This window comes from Dermacentor silvarum, chromosome 10 (assembly GCF_013339745.2).
Source record: "Dermacentor silvarum isolate Dsil-2018 chromosome 10, BIME_Dsil_1.4, whole genome shotgun sequence".
Lineage (NCBI taxonomy): Eukaryota > Metazoa > Arthropoda > Arachnida > Ixodida > Ixodidae > Dermacentor > Dermacentor silvarum.
Genome location: NC_051163.1, coordinates 8,212,005 through 8,229,265, shown reverse-complemented (window position 1 = coordinate 8,229,265; position 17,261 = coordinate 8,212,005). Strand labels below are relative to the sequence as shown.

General features: G+C 47.2%; 1 protein-coding gene across 1 annotated transcript in view; it reads right to left on the bottom strand.

Annotated features, from left to right (window-relative positions):
• LOC119431185 (ectonucleotide pyrophosphatase/phosphodiesterase family member 3-like) overlaps positions 1–17,261 on the bottom strand; it is a 57,361-nt gene that overhangs the window by 24,792 nt on the left and 15,308 nt on the right. Inside the window, 7 exon segments of the mRNA XM_049657614.1 lie at positions 177–286; positions 2,593–2,712; positions 5,602–5,773; positions 11,356–11,422; positions 13,213–13,306; positions 13,404–13,436; positions 15,432–15,556. Of these exon segments, the coding sequence (XP_049513571.1) occupies positions 177–286; positions 2,593–2,712; positions 5,602–5,773; positions 11,356–11,422; positions 13,213–13,306; positions 13,404–13,436; positions 15,432–15,556 (721 nt within the window).

Here is a 17,261-nt window from a genome sequence, read left to right as displayed (position 1 = left end):
AGAATGCTAATCGTATATTAAAACATGTCCGACGGTAGGTTTGGAACCCGGTTCTTTCGGCATAGCAGCCCGATGCTCTACCCATTAGACCGTCCCAGTGACCCATGTTGGCGGGAAAAGGGTTAGATACGGGCAGGCAGACAAAAATGAATGAATGAACGAATGATATGGCTCACTCGTTGTATTGGAAAAATTCGCTGGGCCGCCCGCCCATGATGTCCACGTCCGAGCCTGGCCAGAAGAAGGTGGAGGCGCGCTTCCCTTGTTTCTCCGCTGTCAGCCATATCTGCGTCACATTTTGCGAACTCACTCAACAAGGCTCTGGAAAGCGTACATGATCCAGATGCGCGATTATTTGTGCAATTACTGCTCTGCGTGGATTTGTGTCTAGGACCGCAATAAATTCCTGCACGGCACTTTGTGATTGAAGTGTATATGACACAGATCAAATGTGTGACTACGTGGCATACCGTGTATAAGACGTTAAGAAATGCCAGATCTACCGACACGTTTTATTTTGATCAACCAAAATACACGATCAATTGATGACCACGCATTATGCGCGGCTTCCATCTCTGGTTTGACCACGAACCACGTTACTTACTCACGAAACTTGTTAGCGTGTTGCTGTATGGATTCTTTTCTTTGAGATTCGTTTAAACTCTAAGAAAAGTTTGCGCTATTTGGGGCTTATCTTTTCCCCAAACAATAACCATCTATCCTTTTTTAGCGCTGCGCGCAGATCGGAACGACTTGCACGTATACTTTCAGGTCACGAACGGCATGCATCTATATCAGCGTGAGATAACGTCCTTGACAAAACAGTTGTGAGCTCAGGGTTTTAAAGAAAGCAAATACACGCATGATGGACGACGAATATTGTTATGGGACAAGATAAGCCCCAACGAATGTAGATGCTATGCTTCGCAGTCCACAGTGCGCCTCAGATTGCCATCGTAATACCAACAATATAAGGCACATGTAAATAAAAGAAAACGCTCCCAACGGAATCGAAACCGGATCTTTCATTCTGCAAAATGGCACCCCAACCTACTGCCCCACCAGGAGAGATGAGTGAGGTGCGAGAGGCAAGAACAGCAATGCTTCGCGAGACATTCTTTGCGGTGTGCGGCGCACGAGACAGTCGTGAACGAACACCCTGAGCGAATATCGGAAACACGAAATACAATGCCTCACTTTACGCCTGCGCCATGTGCCTAATCTTCTGCTGAGTGACTTGCGTCAAAAGGAGGAGTGAAAATGAAGACACGAAACAGGAAAACACCACATGCCCACTTACTTATAGCACCTGCACTGTGGTTTGCGTCATTAACAACAACGACTACAACAAAAGACGACAACCAACCAACGTGTTTTCCGAGAGGTGATGAAGGCGGGACAATTGATTCGACCAACATGCTATGTCGCGATACAGAGCTATCTTTGGACGAAGGTGCATTCGCACTTTACTTTAGCCCAGCACTATACACGCAGACATGGCGTGTCGCTTTATAGACAGCGGTGCGTCGTTTTTAAGTGGACATAAATAGGACGACGGCACGACGACAACTCCAAACACGGCGAGTCTGTCCACACGTTGCGTTCCTAGAAATCGATCCTCGGTGGGGAGAAACAGCTTTCTTTTCTGGCGACTTTCTTCCACCAAGGAAGCACATGATGGTAATAAACACGATGACAGCTGTAGCAGATGCCACAGAAATTCACTGAGGTGCCCTTAACAGCTATATCTGTATTAAGAGGGAAAGAAAGACTTTATGCGGCACATATGTACTACGTACGCATAGTGGCACTCTGAAGACTAGACACACGTAGATAAACATGGCTTCCAATACCCGGTAGCGCTCGCCCGTGAACTCGGAAGCAATGTCAAATGCAGGAATCCCGGTCTCGTGGTTCCGACGTCCCCACAGTGCATGACGTCACGGGTAGCTCGTTCGGATATTTCGACGGGGTGTCGTCATCTACCTTAGTACACGTTGGGCCAGTTTGTGTGAGTTGTACTAGCTGGCATAAGTGCCACATAGACGAACACAAAGACGACGACGACACAGTCGGAAGTAGCGCAATGTGCTGTCGTCGTCTTCGTATTCGTCTGTTGTGCTGCAGCAAACATGTACGTATAATAGTAATATACCTTCAGCTTTTACGTTATTGTTTCTGTTTCACCAAGTCGCTGCTGTCAGCAAAGATCATTAACCGGTCAACAGTTGACCGGTTAATGAGCAAGGGACGTTTCGAATACTGGTGGAAAAAAAGCTGTAGAAGAGATTGATGGAGCCGGGGTCATTACCAGCATAGGTAATTGTACGATATAGAGATAGAGGTTTTAATGAAGAGAGAAAAGATTAAGGAAAGATAGGCAAAATGCTAGACGGCAATATGTGGTAAAATAGCTCAAGCAGGCTAGGTAACTGTCGCCACTCCGTTTCGAAGGGGTTACCAATAGAAATCATTATAATGATCAGCAGCATCAGCGTCTGGTCGCTGATGCTGCTGATTTACTGATCTGGCTTAACAGTTACCGTCAGAGACTCTTTCAGGCCGTTCCACATGCATAGGTGCGCTACTCACAGGTTCTGCTTCCCACCAGCGCGAGTTGTAGGACTCGATGTTTCCGACCCTGAAGAGCGTCTTGAACTCGGGGTCATACATTTTGTTGTCCACGATGCCATGAGATTCAGGCCACAGACCCTGCAAGCAAGCCGGACTTTACCCTGTAGACAACGCGAGAAATATCGAGCGAAGTCGCCATAATGTTTAACTGATTCATCGCTTGCTAGCACGGCATACGAGAGCATGCCACCTTTAACGGGCTTCGCAATAATCTGATCTGGAGCGTAAGTTCCCGTCAGACAATTGAGAAATCCGAACATAAAAACACCTCCCTGCGCCACATGAAAGCGTCTTCTACTCACTGAGCACACTTCGAAGTTTTCACTGCACTGCGACATAAAACATACTCTACATAACTGTGGCTTCCTCGGAATTTGATGAAATGGGGAAAAGGGGAACAGGCGCCCAAAACCCTGGGGTCTCTCTGCTCTGCTTACGACACTCAAATTAAGCGACGTGCGGGATACAATAAGAAAGTCACATGCTCGCATTACACGCGCTCTGAGAGAGATAAGGAAATGAAAGGCAGGGAGGTGAACGAAACCCACGTCCGGTTTGCCCTACGAAAGGGAGCCGGATTAGGTACGAAAAGAAAGCAGGAAAGGAGAGAATGCACTGAGGCTGTCCCTTCTTTCGGAGACGCACAAGTTTAGATATTACCAATAGACAACCTGTGGTCTTATGACCTTACGCTTGCTCTCGCCTAATTTATATAAACTCTTAGCAAAGAGTGGCGATCCGGTCTTGTTGGTACATCTTGACTAAAGGTGATTGCTGTCGACAGCCATCGGTGATTGGGTTCTGCCGCATTTCTTTCGTTTTTAAAATGGCAGAGTCTAGCTTCTTGCACGAGGTTGTTGTTGTTATTATTATTATTATTATTATTATTATTATTATTATTATTATTATTATTATTATTATTATTATTATTATTATTATTATTATTATTATTATTATTATTACCATCATCATTGAGATAAAAATAAACAGACGCGTTTCTTAGACAACGCCAGCACTGTATTTCCAGGAACGCCTGCAGACTTCTCAGAAGTTTGACCCATCCTTTCCCGCGACCATTCTGTAAGAAAGACGTCCACAAAATTTAAAAAATCGCCCCAGGGGCGCCCCATAACGTCTTTATCACCGTGCACGGAACCGTATCTAGAGCAATGCAAAACAACCTAGAAATGGGCGTCAATGTCCCGGCGTTACCGGGTGTCGCCTTCGATGCTGTTTCGAGACATTAAGGGCGATATAATACCGACGGAGCGACAGACGACCGGGCATCGGTTGGGAGAGCGCATCAGAACTGGTTACGGGGGAGAAGTGTTCGGTGTCCCGTATAATTAATTAGAAATTGAAAGAAATAATAAAAAAAAAACATCGACTGAGCGGCCGCTCCTGGTTTCCCTCGCTCAAGTCACGCACGTGTAGGAGTCGGCTCGGCGTATTATCGTCCGCTTTGTCTAATAACAGGTTCGACGACTGCGCGGCCGCCTAATTCATGCGCGCGAAAGACTAATAACCCGACACCGGCCGAGACGCGGACCTATAAGCGCACCGCCCCACTTGAGCGCATCGTGTACAGCCTCTGCCCGCGTTTTCGCCACGGCCGAAGATCGAGCTGTTTGAGCGTCGCAGACAGCACTGATCGACGGAACCGGCATATATGCTGGAGGGAGGCGTAGCCGGGGGGAAGGGGGGTGCATATTTATAGCCTCGGCTGCAGGTAGCCCCCTCGTAATGAACCGTGGTCTACCCTCCTCCATACGTCGGTGTGCACACACACGACGTCATCTTTGACTGAACCACGGCGCGGCGCCGGGTGCTGCAGATATTAATATCGGTATAATCTGACTATGTACAGACGAATTTGCGTTTTCAATCACGAGAGCTGCCGCGCTAGAAACTTTGTTATGAGGAGACGGCCAATTTGTGCTTCAAATAGCGTTTGTGTATGTATACGCTTAAGCATATCTACAGATGGAGCTGTTCTATAGGGTTGAAGTTGAAAACGCTGATTGACGGAACTGGTCTGCAAGAAAAGGCGTGTTCGTGTGTGTGGGCCGATCTATAACTTCGGCTACCTTGTAATGAGATGTGGTTCATCCTTGTCTACTTAAGTGCGTACACAAGGCGCCACCCTTCACTGCACGCGCAATTATTGGCGATTAAAAAGCAAAGAAAAAAAATGGGACGTATGGGTCTTCTACCAGCGAGCGCACTCGTGCGAAAAGCGCTAGGCGGAAGCAGGGCTATACGCTGCGTCTCAATGGCAATTAGCAATGCTTCACCACATCCTAAAATCGAGTTAACTGGGCGTTTTAGACAACGCTGATCAACGATGCCAGCTCATGCAAGATGCGTGTTTGTAAAGAGAATGGACGCAGCGATGACAGGTCCACATAAAATTCAATCCACGTATACTCTATGCCTTCAGGCTAATTTTTGCAGTCCGCCTAACCTTCTTGTAAACTTGACTATCTAATGGCTATATGATGTCTGCAGCTACACTTTCTATAGACAAAAGTCGTTGCCAAGTCTTCCTTCCAAGTAATTTCATTGGTCTGTTGGGATCCGTAGAGGCGTAGACTACAAGGGCTGTTTGTATAAAGTCTGTAGACAGTACTCGACAAAAATTGTATAGCCATACACGATGGACTTGTCTAAATAATGTTTTTTTTTCTTTTTTTACGAGGAACTGACGCTTACAGTTACAAATAGCAGAAAAATATGCTGACTACCTGCTTCTTCGCTATAGACCACTTCGCACAATAATCTTCGGCAGAAAACGCCATAATTAAAGCTTGATCCGACTGCGTCACGTAGCCTTTCGATAGAACTCTGCGGTTGTGCTAGCCTCATTGCGCCTTTCTCGATTAGTCTCTCGCCTTCTACGCCCCCTCTGTCTCTGCAGATACGCCTTGGCTGTTCGATGGCTGTTCGATTCAGTCCAAGCGCACTCACCGTGACGATGGTGAAGTGGTTGGGGAACGTCTTCGTTGGGAACACCGGGCGCATGAAGGGCGCCTTGACGCCGCACTGGGAGAGGCGCTCAAGCGAAGGGTTCAGGCCGCGCGACAGGTAGTCGGGCCGAAAGCCATCCAACGAAATCAAGATCAGCGGAGGGTCGGTGAACCTGCGTCGCATGCACACGGCATGACGTCACTCGCTCTCACGCGCGACGTTACAAGTGCTGTAGCCCAATCGCTGGGCATATGGCGCATTTCACATAAATCGCGCCAACAAGCGAAACCAGAAAGTTTCGAACAGGTTCCAAGAGTACTAGCAGCCACCTACCCGGCACTTCGTCTAGCGGATAGGATGTGTTCGCACGTGCGTCAAAACCACAAGATCCGCCGGAGGAACTATCTTGAAAATGGCTTGCTTGGACCGTTCGAAGTCAGTAGGAATTTGCTCGACGCATGAGTACGTCGGGTATGATAGTGTTTTATCCAGGCTTGTGTCGCACTCAACGCTATTCGCTTTCCTTGGCTATGTAGTGCTGTGCGACTCGTTAATTCGTTGTCACGAGTGCAGTGAAGTCTGATCCAGGCGCGGATCCAGGGGGGGATGTCCGGATGTCCTGACCCCCCCCCCCTCAGATTTCTGCATCACCCCCTCGCTGACAGGGGGATGGCCCTGTCGCAAAAAAATATGGCCACCAGCATTCTTCAAAAGTATTTTTCGCGAGTACCAGTGGTATCAGCCATGTAGAAGTAAAGCTAGCTCGCTCACAAGCTTAGTTGTATTCCGTAGGGGTGGGGTGTCGCGAAGTTGCCGTAGCTATTTTTTCTCATGAACACCTTGGACCTCCTGGCGCCGGCCGTGCCTTACTCGTCCCGTCGGTGGCGTCGAATGAACGAGGGGATGTTCCTTTTGCCAAGCACGCCGATGTCCGCGCGAGCACCTTCGCGCCTGATCAACGTAGTTCCCCCTTGGCGTGTCATCGGTTGCCTTATTGGCTGTCATCGGTTTCGCGACCAACCTGCTTAATGAAAGATATCTCTCGCTGAAGTGTTCATATATAAATAATAACTAACAGCTAAACTAAGAACTACGCAGTCGACAAAAAATGATTGTTCAATTTTAGTTAATTGGGCTGCTCACAGCGATAATTATCATCTCACTTTGTGCCTCCCTGGCCACATAACTTATTTGCACAGGTGGTCTTCGCGTGCCTCCCAGTGCCTAACTTTAAGAAAACCATAAAGCTTAGTTTTGAACACCCTGTATTATCAGGCACAGCCGCCAAACACATGGCTGTATTGAGTAACGTCCTTTTCCTACAAGCTCGGAGAAACCGATACCTGGCTTCGCTATAGGGCTTCTTCCTCTTTCGGGGATTTTACGTGCCAAAACCAGTTCTGATTATGAGGCACGCCGTAGTGGAAGGCTCCGGATTAATTTTGATCACCCGCGGTTCTTTAACGTGCACTACAACGCAAGCACACGGGCGTTTTTGCATTTCGCCTCCATCGAAATGCGGCCGCAGCGACCGGGATTCGATCCCGCGATCTCGTGCTCAGCAGCGCAACGCCTGAGCTGTCTGAGCCACCACGGCGGGCTACAGGTGTTGCTCTAGCCGTATAAAACGCGGGTTTATCGTGAGCAGAAACGATGAATTTCGGTAAATAAGAAAGGCTACTATCATCATCATGATAATCATCATCATCATCATCATCATCATCATCATTGACAGAAGCTGACCCCCCCCCCCCCCCCTCGAAAAAAACCTGGATCCGCCCCTGGTCTGATCAGTTTGTAACTTGGGATTCAGTGCACTCGTGACTACGAATTCTCGATTCACATAGTAGTGCATGCGTTGGCTCATAGACGATGAGTTCACTAAGCCACTACTGCAAATTTTACATGAGGAGGGCATCCACTATCTCAAATGCGTAAGCATTTCTATGCCTACCCAACGAAAAACCTGTCCGTCCGTCACGTAAGGCGAATGCAATGGCTCATACCCCCGTAAGGCTGAGGCTACAGGCGCTCAGCAAAGTGAAGCGAACAGTGCATACATTCATTGCACGCAGACGACCGCTTACTCGGGGGCCTTTAGCTGCCATCTCCCGTGCGGTACCCCAGCGCATGCTGAACTCCTGGCTATCTGGGGAGCCACTGCAAGCCTCCCATATGCCATCAGGAAACCTGTCCGCGTTTATACGGATTCTCACACAGCCTACTCTGAAATATTTCGCCCAGCCTCAGAAGATGCTACAGCCTCTGCTATTCAAGCTATCCTTCGTAGGCACGAGAAGGCAAATAGTCCGATAGAAATCATCTGGACGCCGGGGCATACGGGTGTGCCCGGGGGCAATAGTGCGGCACACGCCGCTGCTGCTTCCGCAGGTGGGTCGACCAATGTTTCTCAGCCCCCACCCCTCAGGGTGAACCCGTATGACCTCCTAAGCCAAATGGCGCCCTCGGTAACCACCATGCACTATGTACGGACGTCCCTGCGTACTGCAAGCAAACAACGCCTCAAGCAGGTAACCCCGCCAGCCCTCTTCTCGAGCAAGTCTTCACTTTCACGTGCTCAGGAGGTTTTTGTAAATAAGGTATTTTCAGACTCGGCCTACACACCATACTCTGTGGCAAAATGGCGACATCCCGACATTACGACTGTGACGTGCACGCACTGCGGGCTGCGATGCCGTGCAGACCTTTGCCGTTTACTGTGGCAATGTTCCGCGTTCGACACAGGAAGAAAGGCCATGCAGCATTTGCAGTTTACTAGCTACCGTGAAGCACTGCTCACGGATCCTAATGCGCAGTTATTATTTGCAACATATGCGCGGCCTGATCAGGGTGGTTTAGGGTGACCGACACACCACAGCACTGGTCACGCACCGCCTCAGTACGGGTGCATACTCCTACATGAGAATGGCTATTTCTTGAGACAGTAAATTATTTGAAGAGTGGCGACATTAATGCCCCATTTACCCCACAGAGGACCTGTGCCTCCCCATTTCTAAATAAAGGACTTTCATTCATTCATTCATTGGAATCACCCATACAACACACAGAACAGGATACGTTTCAATAAAGAAAAAACTCAAAAGAAGCATCCTAACCACCAATAAAGCATTGCATGCCCTCTTCAACAGTTGTAGTGGTGGTTTTGCGACAGCTTCGCTGGACATCCACTTTCGCAGGTTGATAACAACCGATAAAGGTGATAAGGGTCGGATTTAGTCCAATAAAGTTGATAACGATCGATAAAGCTTGATAAGTGTTTACGTGGGTCGAATCAAGTTTGATAAGATTGATAATGAGACCGCACTGCGTTGAGATGAGCAAGTGGCCCAATGCTTATACGCATACTTAGACAACTCCAGTGGAGTTTCTGCGTGATTTTTTTTTTTTTGTATATACGTATATATGCCGCAGGGCAACCTGAAAAAAAAAATGCAGCGAAGTAGCCTCTGGGTCCTTGCCACTACTATGGATCCTAAAGAAATTCTGTGAATACTATCCAAATATGTGTCACGTTACCATTTCCATCATACATTTGGAGCAGCTGCAGTACAATCTTGTCTGATATCTCCAGTCTACCATTAAAGTCAGCGTTTCTTTCGAAGTGCGCGGATGTAATATTGAGCTCCCGCGCTCGTATATCAGACTATAAAGTATCTAAATTCGCGCTTTCTCTAATCGGGAAAGGTCATCACACATGACGCATCGATCTATGCAAGGAGCACACTACGGACACGCCGACATCACTGTTCGCCTTCACCAGAAGCACGATGTCCGTCGCCCGCGTATTGCCACCGAATGATCACTTTGTTTGTTTCGAGCTGCCAGCGCCTCAGGTTGCCTCGCGATGCGGTCTGCTGCAGCCTCGTGGTTAGCTCAGACCGTCGGATAGGCAGCAGCCGCCACGCTTTCGATCCCCGGACCGAGACGAATTTCTATTCAGCGGCGAAGCTAAATTGCTTGTCGTGCTCACACAACGCGACCCTTTGTATAGCACACGCCGCACGCGATATTTCATTCTCCGTGTCTTCTCTCTCCCTACACTTCTCACAATGTGGCTGTTGTGCACTGACACAACACTGCGCATTTGCAGCAGAATTAAAGGAAAACAACCATAGAGCGGTTGGCAGTACGCAGCGCTTTCTGACAGTTTCGTGCGTGACTGTCTTCTAGTCATCAGAGAGTCACCGCATTAACGTAATCTGCCTTTCCTTAATTCTTTTCCTACATCCCTTCTTTAGTTTTAGCTGCGTCCTACTATAGTGACTGGCTCACCGAGTGGTTCGTGAATCGGTAAGAATAAAGGCGCACGCTGCTCTGACGACTTAATAACGCAAGAGCCACGCAAGCCGTCATTAGGAGCACTTCGTTCCGGATGCGCCGGTGCAACCCTCCGCTTCCTCTTCACTGCAGAGGCAGCTCGATACATGAACACCGCCAGGTAGGAAGCCAGGCGCAGGCGCTCGTTTTTGTGCGGCAACCTCTCGACGATGCCTCTTACACACGCATCTGCGCGTTGGCTCCCCGAGTCAACAGGTCAACTATATACTTAATGTTAAATACCCGCTCTTTCTCACGCTATATTTTTCCATGCGTGTGTGTATGCTATGTCAGAGTTCAATGTAGTACGTGCAGCAATTGCGCGACACAAAACACGAATCGTTAGTCAGAACAAAAAGGAAGGAGAGAGAACACCGTCGTATTTTTGGTGTACGTGTTTATATAATATACAGGGTGTCCCATGTAACTTTGGTCAAACTTTAAAGATATGCAAATGCCACGTAGCTGGACAGAAGCAATGTAATGTTCTTTGCCATCGCTTGAAGATACTCAGATTATTTTTTGCATTCCGCCTAACTACATAATTAGTCTTAATTAATTTGTTAACCTCTCAAATAGTATAATTAGATTAAAAGTGTCAATGAGATAATTGTAGAGCGGGAACATGAAAGACTCCCGATACAGCTTTCTCTTGCTCAATACATGCTACATAAAAGTGTTTTTCCGAGCGTGAAAGAAGTCAATACACACAAATACACGCAAAAGGCCTCGAGCGGCCAGTCGCGCGGCAATTTTACGTGTATTCGCGGGTTTCTTCCATGCTTGGAAAAACTTTTATGTAGCATGTATTGAGCAAGAGAAAGCTGTATCGGGAGTCTTTCATGTTCCCGCTCTACAATTATCTCATTGACACTTTTAATCTAATTATACTATTTGAGAGGTTAACAAATTAATTAAGACTAATTATGTAATTAGGCGGAATGCAAAAAATAATCTGAGTATCTTCAAGCGATGGCAAAGAACATTACATTGGTTCTGTCGAGCTACGTGGCATTTGCATATATTTAAAGTTTGGCTAAAGTTACGTGGAACACCCTGTATAAATTGGCATCGCCAGAGTTGGGTAGCTTCGTCTTCTTGGTTAGTTGAGAGACATGGGAAGTTCGGCCACAGAATAGACTCCAAAATCATAGCTAATAATAACGACTGCGTTTAAGCTCGAACTATTTCAGCTCCCTTTCTTCGCATTACGAGGAGCTGCAACGGCGTTCACGCAAGTGTGAATCAAATGTCGCAGGCGCATTCAAATACACGCGAAATGCCGAAATAACTTAATTAGGCGATCGTCGAGAGCTTCAACTGAAATCCTAGGAGTTTAGGAGAGAATTCTCGATTTCTATACTGAACATCCAGCCAGTTAGCGCTGTTTATCTCCTTGATATAAGAAAAACTCACCCTTCGGGACAGACGTCATCCTCGGTTATGCAGGGCAGCCGCTGCCATTCCGAGTCAAACAGTTCCTCTGGGAAACGCACAAACAAGAACACGGGACGCCATAAGACACACGAAAACAAGAAACATCAGCCATGCGCGGTTTGTCTTGAAACTGTGTGTCACGGCAGTATCCTTCAGCGCAACTCTATAGTCTACATTGCAGAGCGCACGCTCATCTAACCTCAGTTGAGTGAGAAACGATTGTGCGGTCGCACCAACAAGCTAAAATGGGGCAAGGGCGGTACTGTGCGAAAGCAAATGCGCAATCTATGTGCTGACTAACATGCTTGAGTAATCTGGTGTAATTCAGCTCTCCAATTTGTCTAGTTGTCCAGCAGTCACAGCGCCACTTCTAGAAGTCTTTTGCATTACAGCCTTCCGTCTCTCCTTGATATTGGCGGCTGCGGTTCACTAATGTTCTTAAACAAGCTATCGCTCTCCTATATCCTCCAAACCTGACTGTGACACTTAGTGATCCTGACACTGACCGAGTTTATCGTGTCAGTAGAAACAGCGGCTATGAGAGTCGCCGTTGCTTTATTCTGACTTTGAAACCAGGGTCAGACAAATAAAAAATAAAATAAAAAAAGCTTGAAAACAATTTTACACTTTCATCAAAGGTTAGTTCACAGTAAGCGCACAGTATTGTTGACACGTAATTATTATGAAGGCACAAAGCTAGGCTAACCTTTCTTCATTCTAGATATAGAGGCGTTCTAGTTCCCGTTTTACGCCTTTTCGACTTCTTTCGCACAAAGACTGCGTAGGCATGCCTTGATGGCTGGTGAACAGTTTCGAGCAAGTTTACCCAAAGACACTAATGCGAAAATCTTTAATACTCGTGATTTCGTTATTGTTTCCTTCATTTGAAATAGTCTTCTCTGTAAACGCTAGCTTCTCATTCATTTCATGGTTGCGAAAAAGCGCGATAAGGCACATGCTCCTGGAAGCTTTCGCCGCAGTTTCTTTTCTCCAGTGCGCGGAACGAAGAAATTAAGAGAACTTAGGTGGGAGGGGGGTCTGGTGCGGATTTGGTGAAACAAATACCGAAGATGCCATTTGCCAATGAAGCCGAGGAAAGAACATAACCTGAAAAATAATGCCCGTCAAAGCTAGCTTCTCCGCAGTAAGGGCCTTTATGTGAAGAAGCCCGCTTTCGGGATGGCGATTTGCTTGCGCGCCCCGTGCGCGCGACTTTTTGTGCCTGCGTGCATGTTTGTGCGTATGCGTGTGTGTGAGAGAGAGACAGCGAGATCCAGACTGTTGAGATCGATTTCGAGACCACTGGCTGCACCATAAAGATGCCGTACACGTGCATCCACCGTATTTCGGCCGAAGTGCGATCCGCATGCTTCATTCCACACTGATGGTCTCAGCGTCCACAAGTATATGCCGGGGTTATTACAACTGGGCTATAGGGCAGCAGTTGCGGAAAAAGTAACAAAGAATCAGATGCGAAAGCGCGCGCGAATACTACCTGCAACATTAAAAACAAAGATAAATCGGTGCTCCGGAAATCCTCGAGTTCGAGGTGGAAGCATGAAAGGGAAAAGTAATCCGCTTTCGGGCGCTACCAGCTGCCAGCCTCCTGACTATCAATGTCGGTACAGTGACTGCCCCTGTCGGGCGTACCTCCCACGAGTTTTTTCGACCGGCTCGAATTTTCTTCAATCATCCGCGATGTTTTATTTATGCTGGACGCGTATTGGTTTCTTTGCGGCAACATGATATACGATCATGTCGGATGGCAGCTTTCTCTTTCATGTTACACCGTAGCTGCAGGCTACAACGATGAACACCACAAGTGTCGAAGCGTACCGGACAGGTTTCCCTGCTGGTGACTGGTCCTCTTGCCCGTGTGTAAACCGTGGAAGTAGCCACCCAGGAAGGAGGATACCAGCAACACCACCGCCTGCGTGTGGTGAACCACGGGGGTTGGGGAACCGACCCAATGGCTTTCTTCTAAGAGAATATTGAGCATTGATCGGAGACGGGCTCGTCCGACTTACCAGCAGGCAGACCGCTAGGATGCGCTTCCAGCTCTGAACGCGTGTAAATGGGAGAAAAAAAGCAGAAAAAAAAGGGTCACATAAGCTGATAAGATATTTACTTCCTCGGCACCATACTATACCCTTTTTTTTTTAATTTGCCCTTCGAATCATGTTTCTACTTTTTTTTTAATCTTTCCGTTTATTCAAAAATGTGGGCCTGTGTTCGCAGACTTAGACGCAATTGTTGTGAGCGACTGGCCATGGACGCAAGCGGTCGTCTCGTTATCCCACCTATCGCTATCACGAATGGTGGATTCCCGAACGTTGATCAATGAGGAAGCGTTTTTACGAAATAAAATTTTTGCGAATACCCGTACTGATCTGCTTGAACACCTGTGTGCACGTTGGTAATCAATGAGCGAAAAGCATGCAATAACTGTTTTTTAGAGTATCAGCAATTGTACTCTCTTCGTTCTTGTCACCACCGTCTCTTCCGTTATCACGGTCGCCTACGCCACCACCACTGTCATTATTACCACGGCAGTCATCGTCATGTCAAATACGCTTGCGGTACACGGTTGGTGAGTGGTCTAGTTGATCATGCACGGACAAAATTAATCGAAGGGTGGAGGATCAGGGCGTTCCTTGGCCCACAACCGCTCCCGTTGTATATTGGTGGCGGGGAGGAAAATTCGTGTAACGAGTATTTCCCACTCGCCCTAACAATTTACCGCTCTCTTTCGCAAATCGTACGTAGTCCTCTTGCTCACCTTTTACTTTTTCGTACTAATCTCCCCTTACCTGCCGTTTGACCCCAAAGCTTCCTGAATCGCTGTGTTTGGGTAGTATATTTAGGGTTTAAGGAGGAATGCGGGTCTTAGACCAAGAATTTTTTAAATCTTTATTCTTCGAGGCATAGTTCTGAAAACGTGTACACATATGTAATGTTATGTACTTATTTCGAATATAAGGTACATTTTCGTTTATCTCCTTCGGTTCAAATTTTATGCAAACTTCCTTTAGTTATCTTCTGCAAAAATTTGCAATATATCTGTCTGTTTCTTAGATATCGGTAAATAGGGTATCAATGACTTAAGATTATTTAAAGGAAGTTTGCATAATGTTAGAACAAGAGGAGATCACCAAGAATGGACTGCATATTCAAAATAAGCACGTAACATTTACACATAGGTACACATTTTCAGCACCATATCTCAAAGAATATTTTTTTTCTAGGATTCACTTCCTCCCTTAAGGGCATTGTGCTATATTGAATTATGTGCAATCATTTAAATAGTATGTATACAGTCATGGCAAGTATACTGTGCATTGTCCAACTTGTCTGTAGAACTTCGTTCTCAAATTCCCAACCCTACATTACCGAAAATCAATATTCGTGACACTTCCCTTCGAGATAAAAAAGCGTTCCCTTTGTTCAAGAAATAAACAGTTTGATTATTAATATGATTATTATTAGGTTTTTATGCATAAAAACGATCACAGAGAGGAGAAAGAAAGTGAGATAGCTGGCCCAGCACGATGAGCACAATACCTGCCGGCTTAGAAGACCAAAGGTGCGTAGAAAAAAAATATTGAGTGAAGAACAGGAGATAAATTAAGATGGATGGGGCATAGCGATTGAAAGAGAGGAGAGAGAATAAAAGGTAAATGGGCAGCAACACAAGAAAAAGACATCCACTTGAGTCACACACACTCATCGTCATCATGCCCAGGCATGCATTCACGACAGGCAAAGATGACCGTGGCGCAAAGCGTTATAGAGAAAGGAAGCCGCCGTGAGAATGAGAAATACGAGCATCGTGACATAAAATTACACACTAAATAGAGGGTTTGCGTCGAAGCGAATCGAACAGCACAAAAGACGCGACGCGTTGTGCGGACGACAGACACAGCGCTGCCGTCTGTGCATCATACGTTCCTGCCTTTTGCGCTGTTAGATTCCCTTCTTTATGCGCCAAATAGTTCGGCACACTCCCGCAAAGGGTGTGCCACACTTCCAAGAGCGGTCAAAGCAGCAGTTCTCACCCACATGGGCGGCCGCTGGTCCTCCTCCATGTCAAAGCGGAACTCCCCCGTCGCGAAGTCTGCCGAGTTCGGCCGGGTGTATCCGCGCTCGTGGCTCGCCGAGGTGCCCGTCTCGCTCCGGCCGACTGCGCGAGAAATTGAGTGCGTGTACAAAGCTTGTCCCAAACACAACATCAGCGCGTCAACCTATATTTGCATTGCAGGATAAACGCCTCACTGAGGTACATCCGCTGTGGCAACTCAGCAGCTGTGCCGTTTCGCTGTTATAAGCGCGACGTTTCACTCCTGGCAGGTGCGACTGCATCCCGTTGGGAGTGGAGCGCAAGCGCGCTCGGCACTCAGATATAGGCTTTATCTTTCTTTCTTTCGTTTCTTTCTTTTACGGGGGTATATGGGTGTTCGTTTAATGAAACTAAATCAAATCATTGAATGAATATACAGTAATAAATTATATTTATAACCTCCTGATGCATGGCAACATTTTGTTTGTGCCAAGAGATGACACAGTGGCAGAGAAAATGGCCACTGAAAGAGTAGTACAATTCTTCCGCAATTCAGGGAGCCGTACCAGTGGTCCCGGAGAAGTAATGCTCTGACTTTGAGCCAGAACAGAGGAGCCGCCACACTCGCCGCACCAAATAGCACCGACAGCGCGGAGTTTGATGAAACAAAACCTTGAATTGGGCTAGTTGTTTCAAACAGCGTTGTTTGCGCTGTTAGAAGGCTGTCAGAGATTGATGTCCGATGGAGTTTTACGTTCCGAAGCACTAGCTACGAGAGGCACCGTAACTAGTGCAGGTGTACTATTCTGGACATTGCCGAATTCCACCATAATGTCGAATTTGCCATCTTGTCATATCTCAGTGGTCCAGAGGGTTGCTACGGCCTCTCTTTCTTTGCGAAAGTCACCACCGTAAAGTTTAAGACATCTTACCTAACGACATCGACAGCCGAGGAGCTTCTTGCTTTTCGCAGCGCACTTCTGCGAATTTGTGAGGAACCACCTAAAAAATTGAGTGTTCTGGATGAGTCCAAGGCAGCTCTACATTGCTTGCTTTCCGCCTTACGCCGTGGACCTTACGAACACCTAGTTTTGAAATCCGAGAGCTCCTTCATGCCCTCGTCAAGCAAGGACACGGCGTCACATTTCAGTGACTCCCTAACCACTGCGGCGTAACGGGCAACGAACATGCCGATGAAGGAACTCGATCTGCTTATGAAGACGTGTGTAGGTGCAGAAACTATTCCCGCTGTCAAGAGCCGCAGCGAAACTTTGCGTGCTTGCGAATGATGCCACAAGATCTTCGTGGAACACACCTAGTTTCCAACACACACGTCTGCATCGACTGGACTCCTGTCCTCGAATTCGTCCTCCACCTGGACTATCCTGATCAGCGACAACAGTACTTTGCCGACTGTGGCTTGGCGTCGCGTTTTACAAAATATTTTGCTTTCTGCATCAAAAGGGAAGCTATTGCTGCGTGTGACCATTGTGATAGCGAGGAAACTATATTGAACACGTTCTCTGCCGTTGTCCCCGCTACAATGCACACAGGCAGTCACTCGCGGACGCACTGGCCCATCTTGGCGGCCGGCCGCTTTCGGAGCATACAGTCCTAGAACGCCGGCCTATACAGTCGTCACACAATAAGTCAGTCAAAGCACTCTTGAAGTTTTGTGCGTTCAAGTGTCCTGTTAGAGAGACTGTAGTTCTCAGGGATGTTCTACATCTCCTCTATTTATTTATCTTTATTTGGCGACTTTGCTTTATCTCACCACTTTTTTTTTTCGTCTTTCATTTTCCCCTGCCCTTCCCCCAGTACAGGGTAG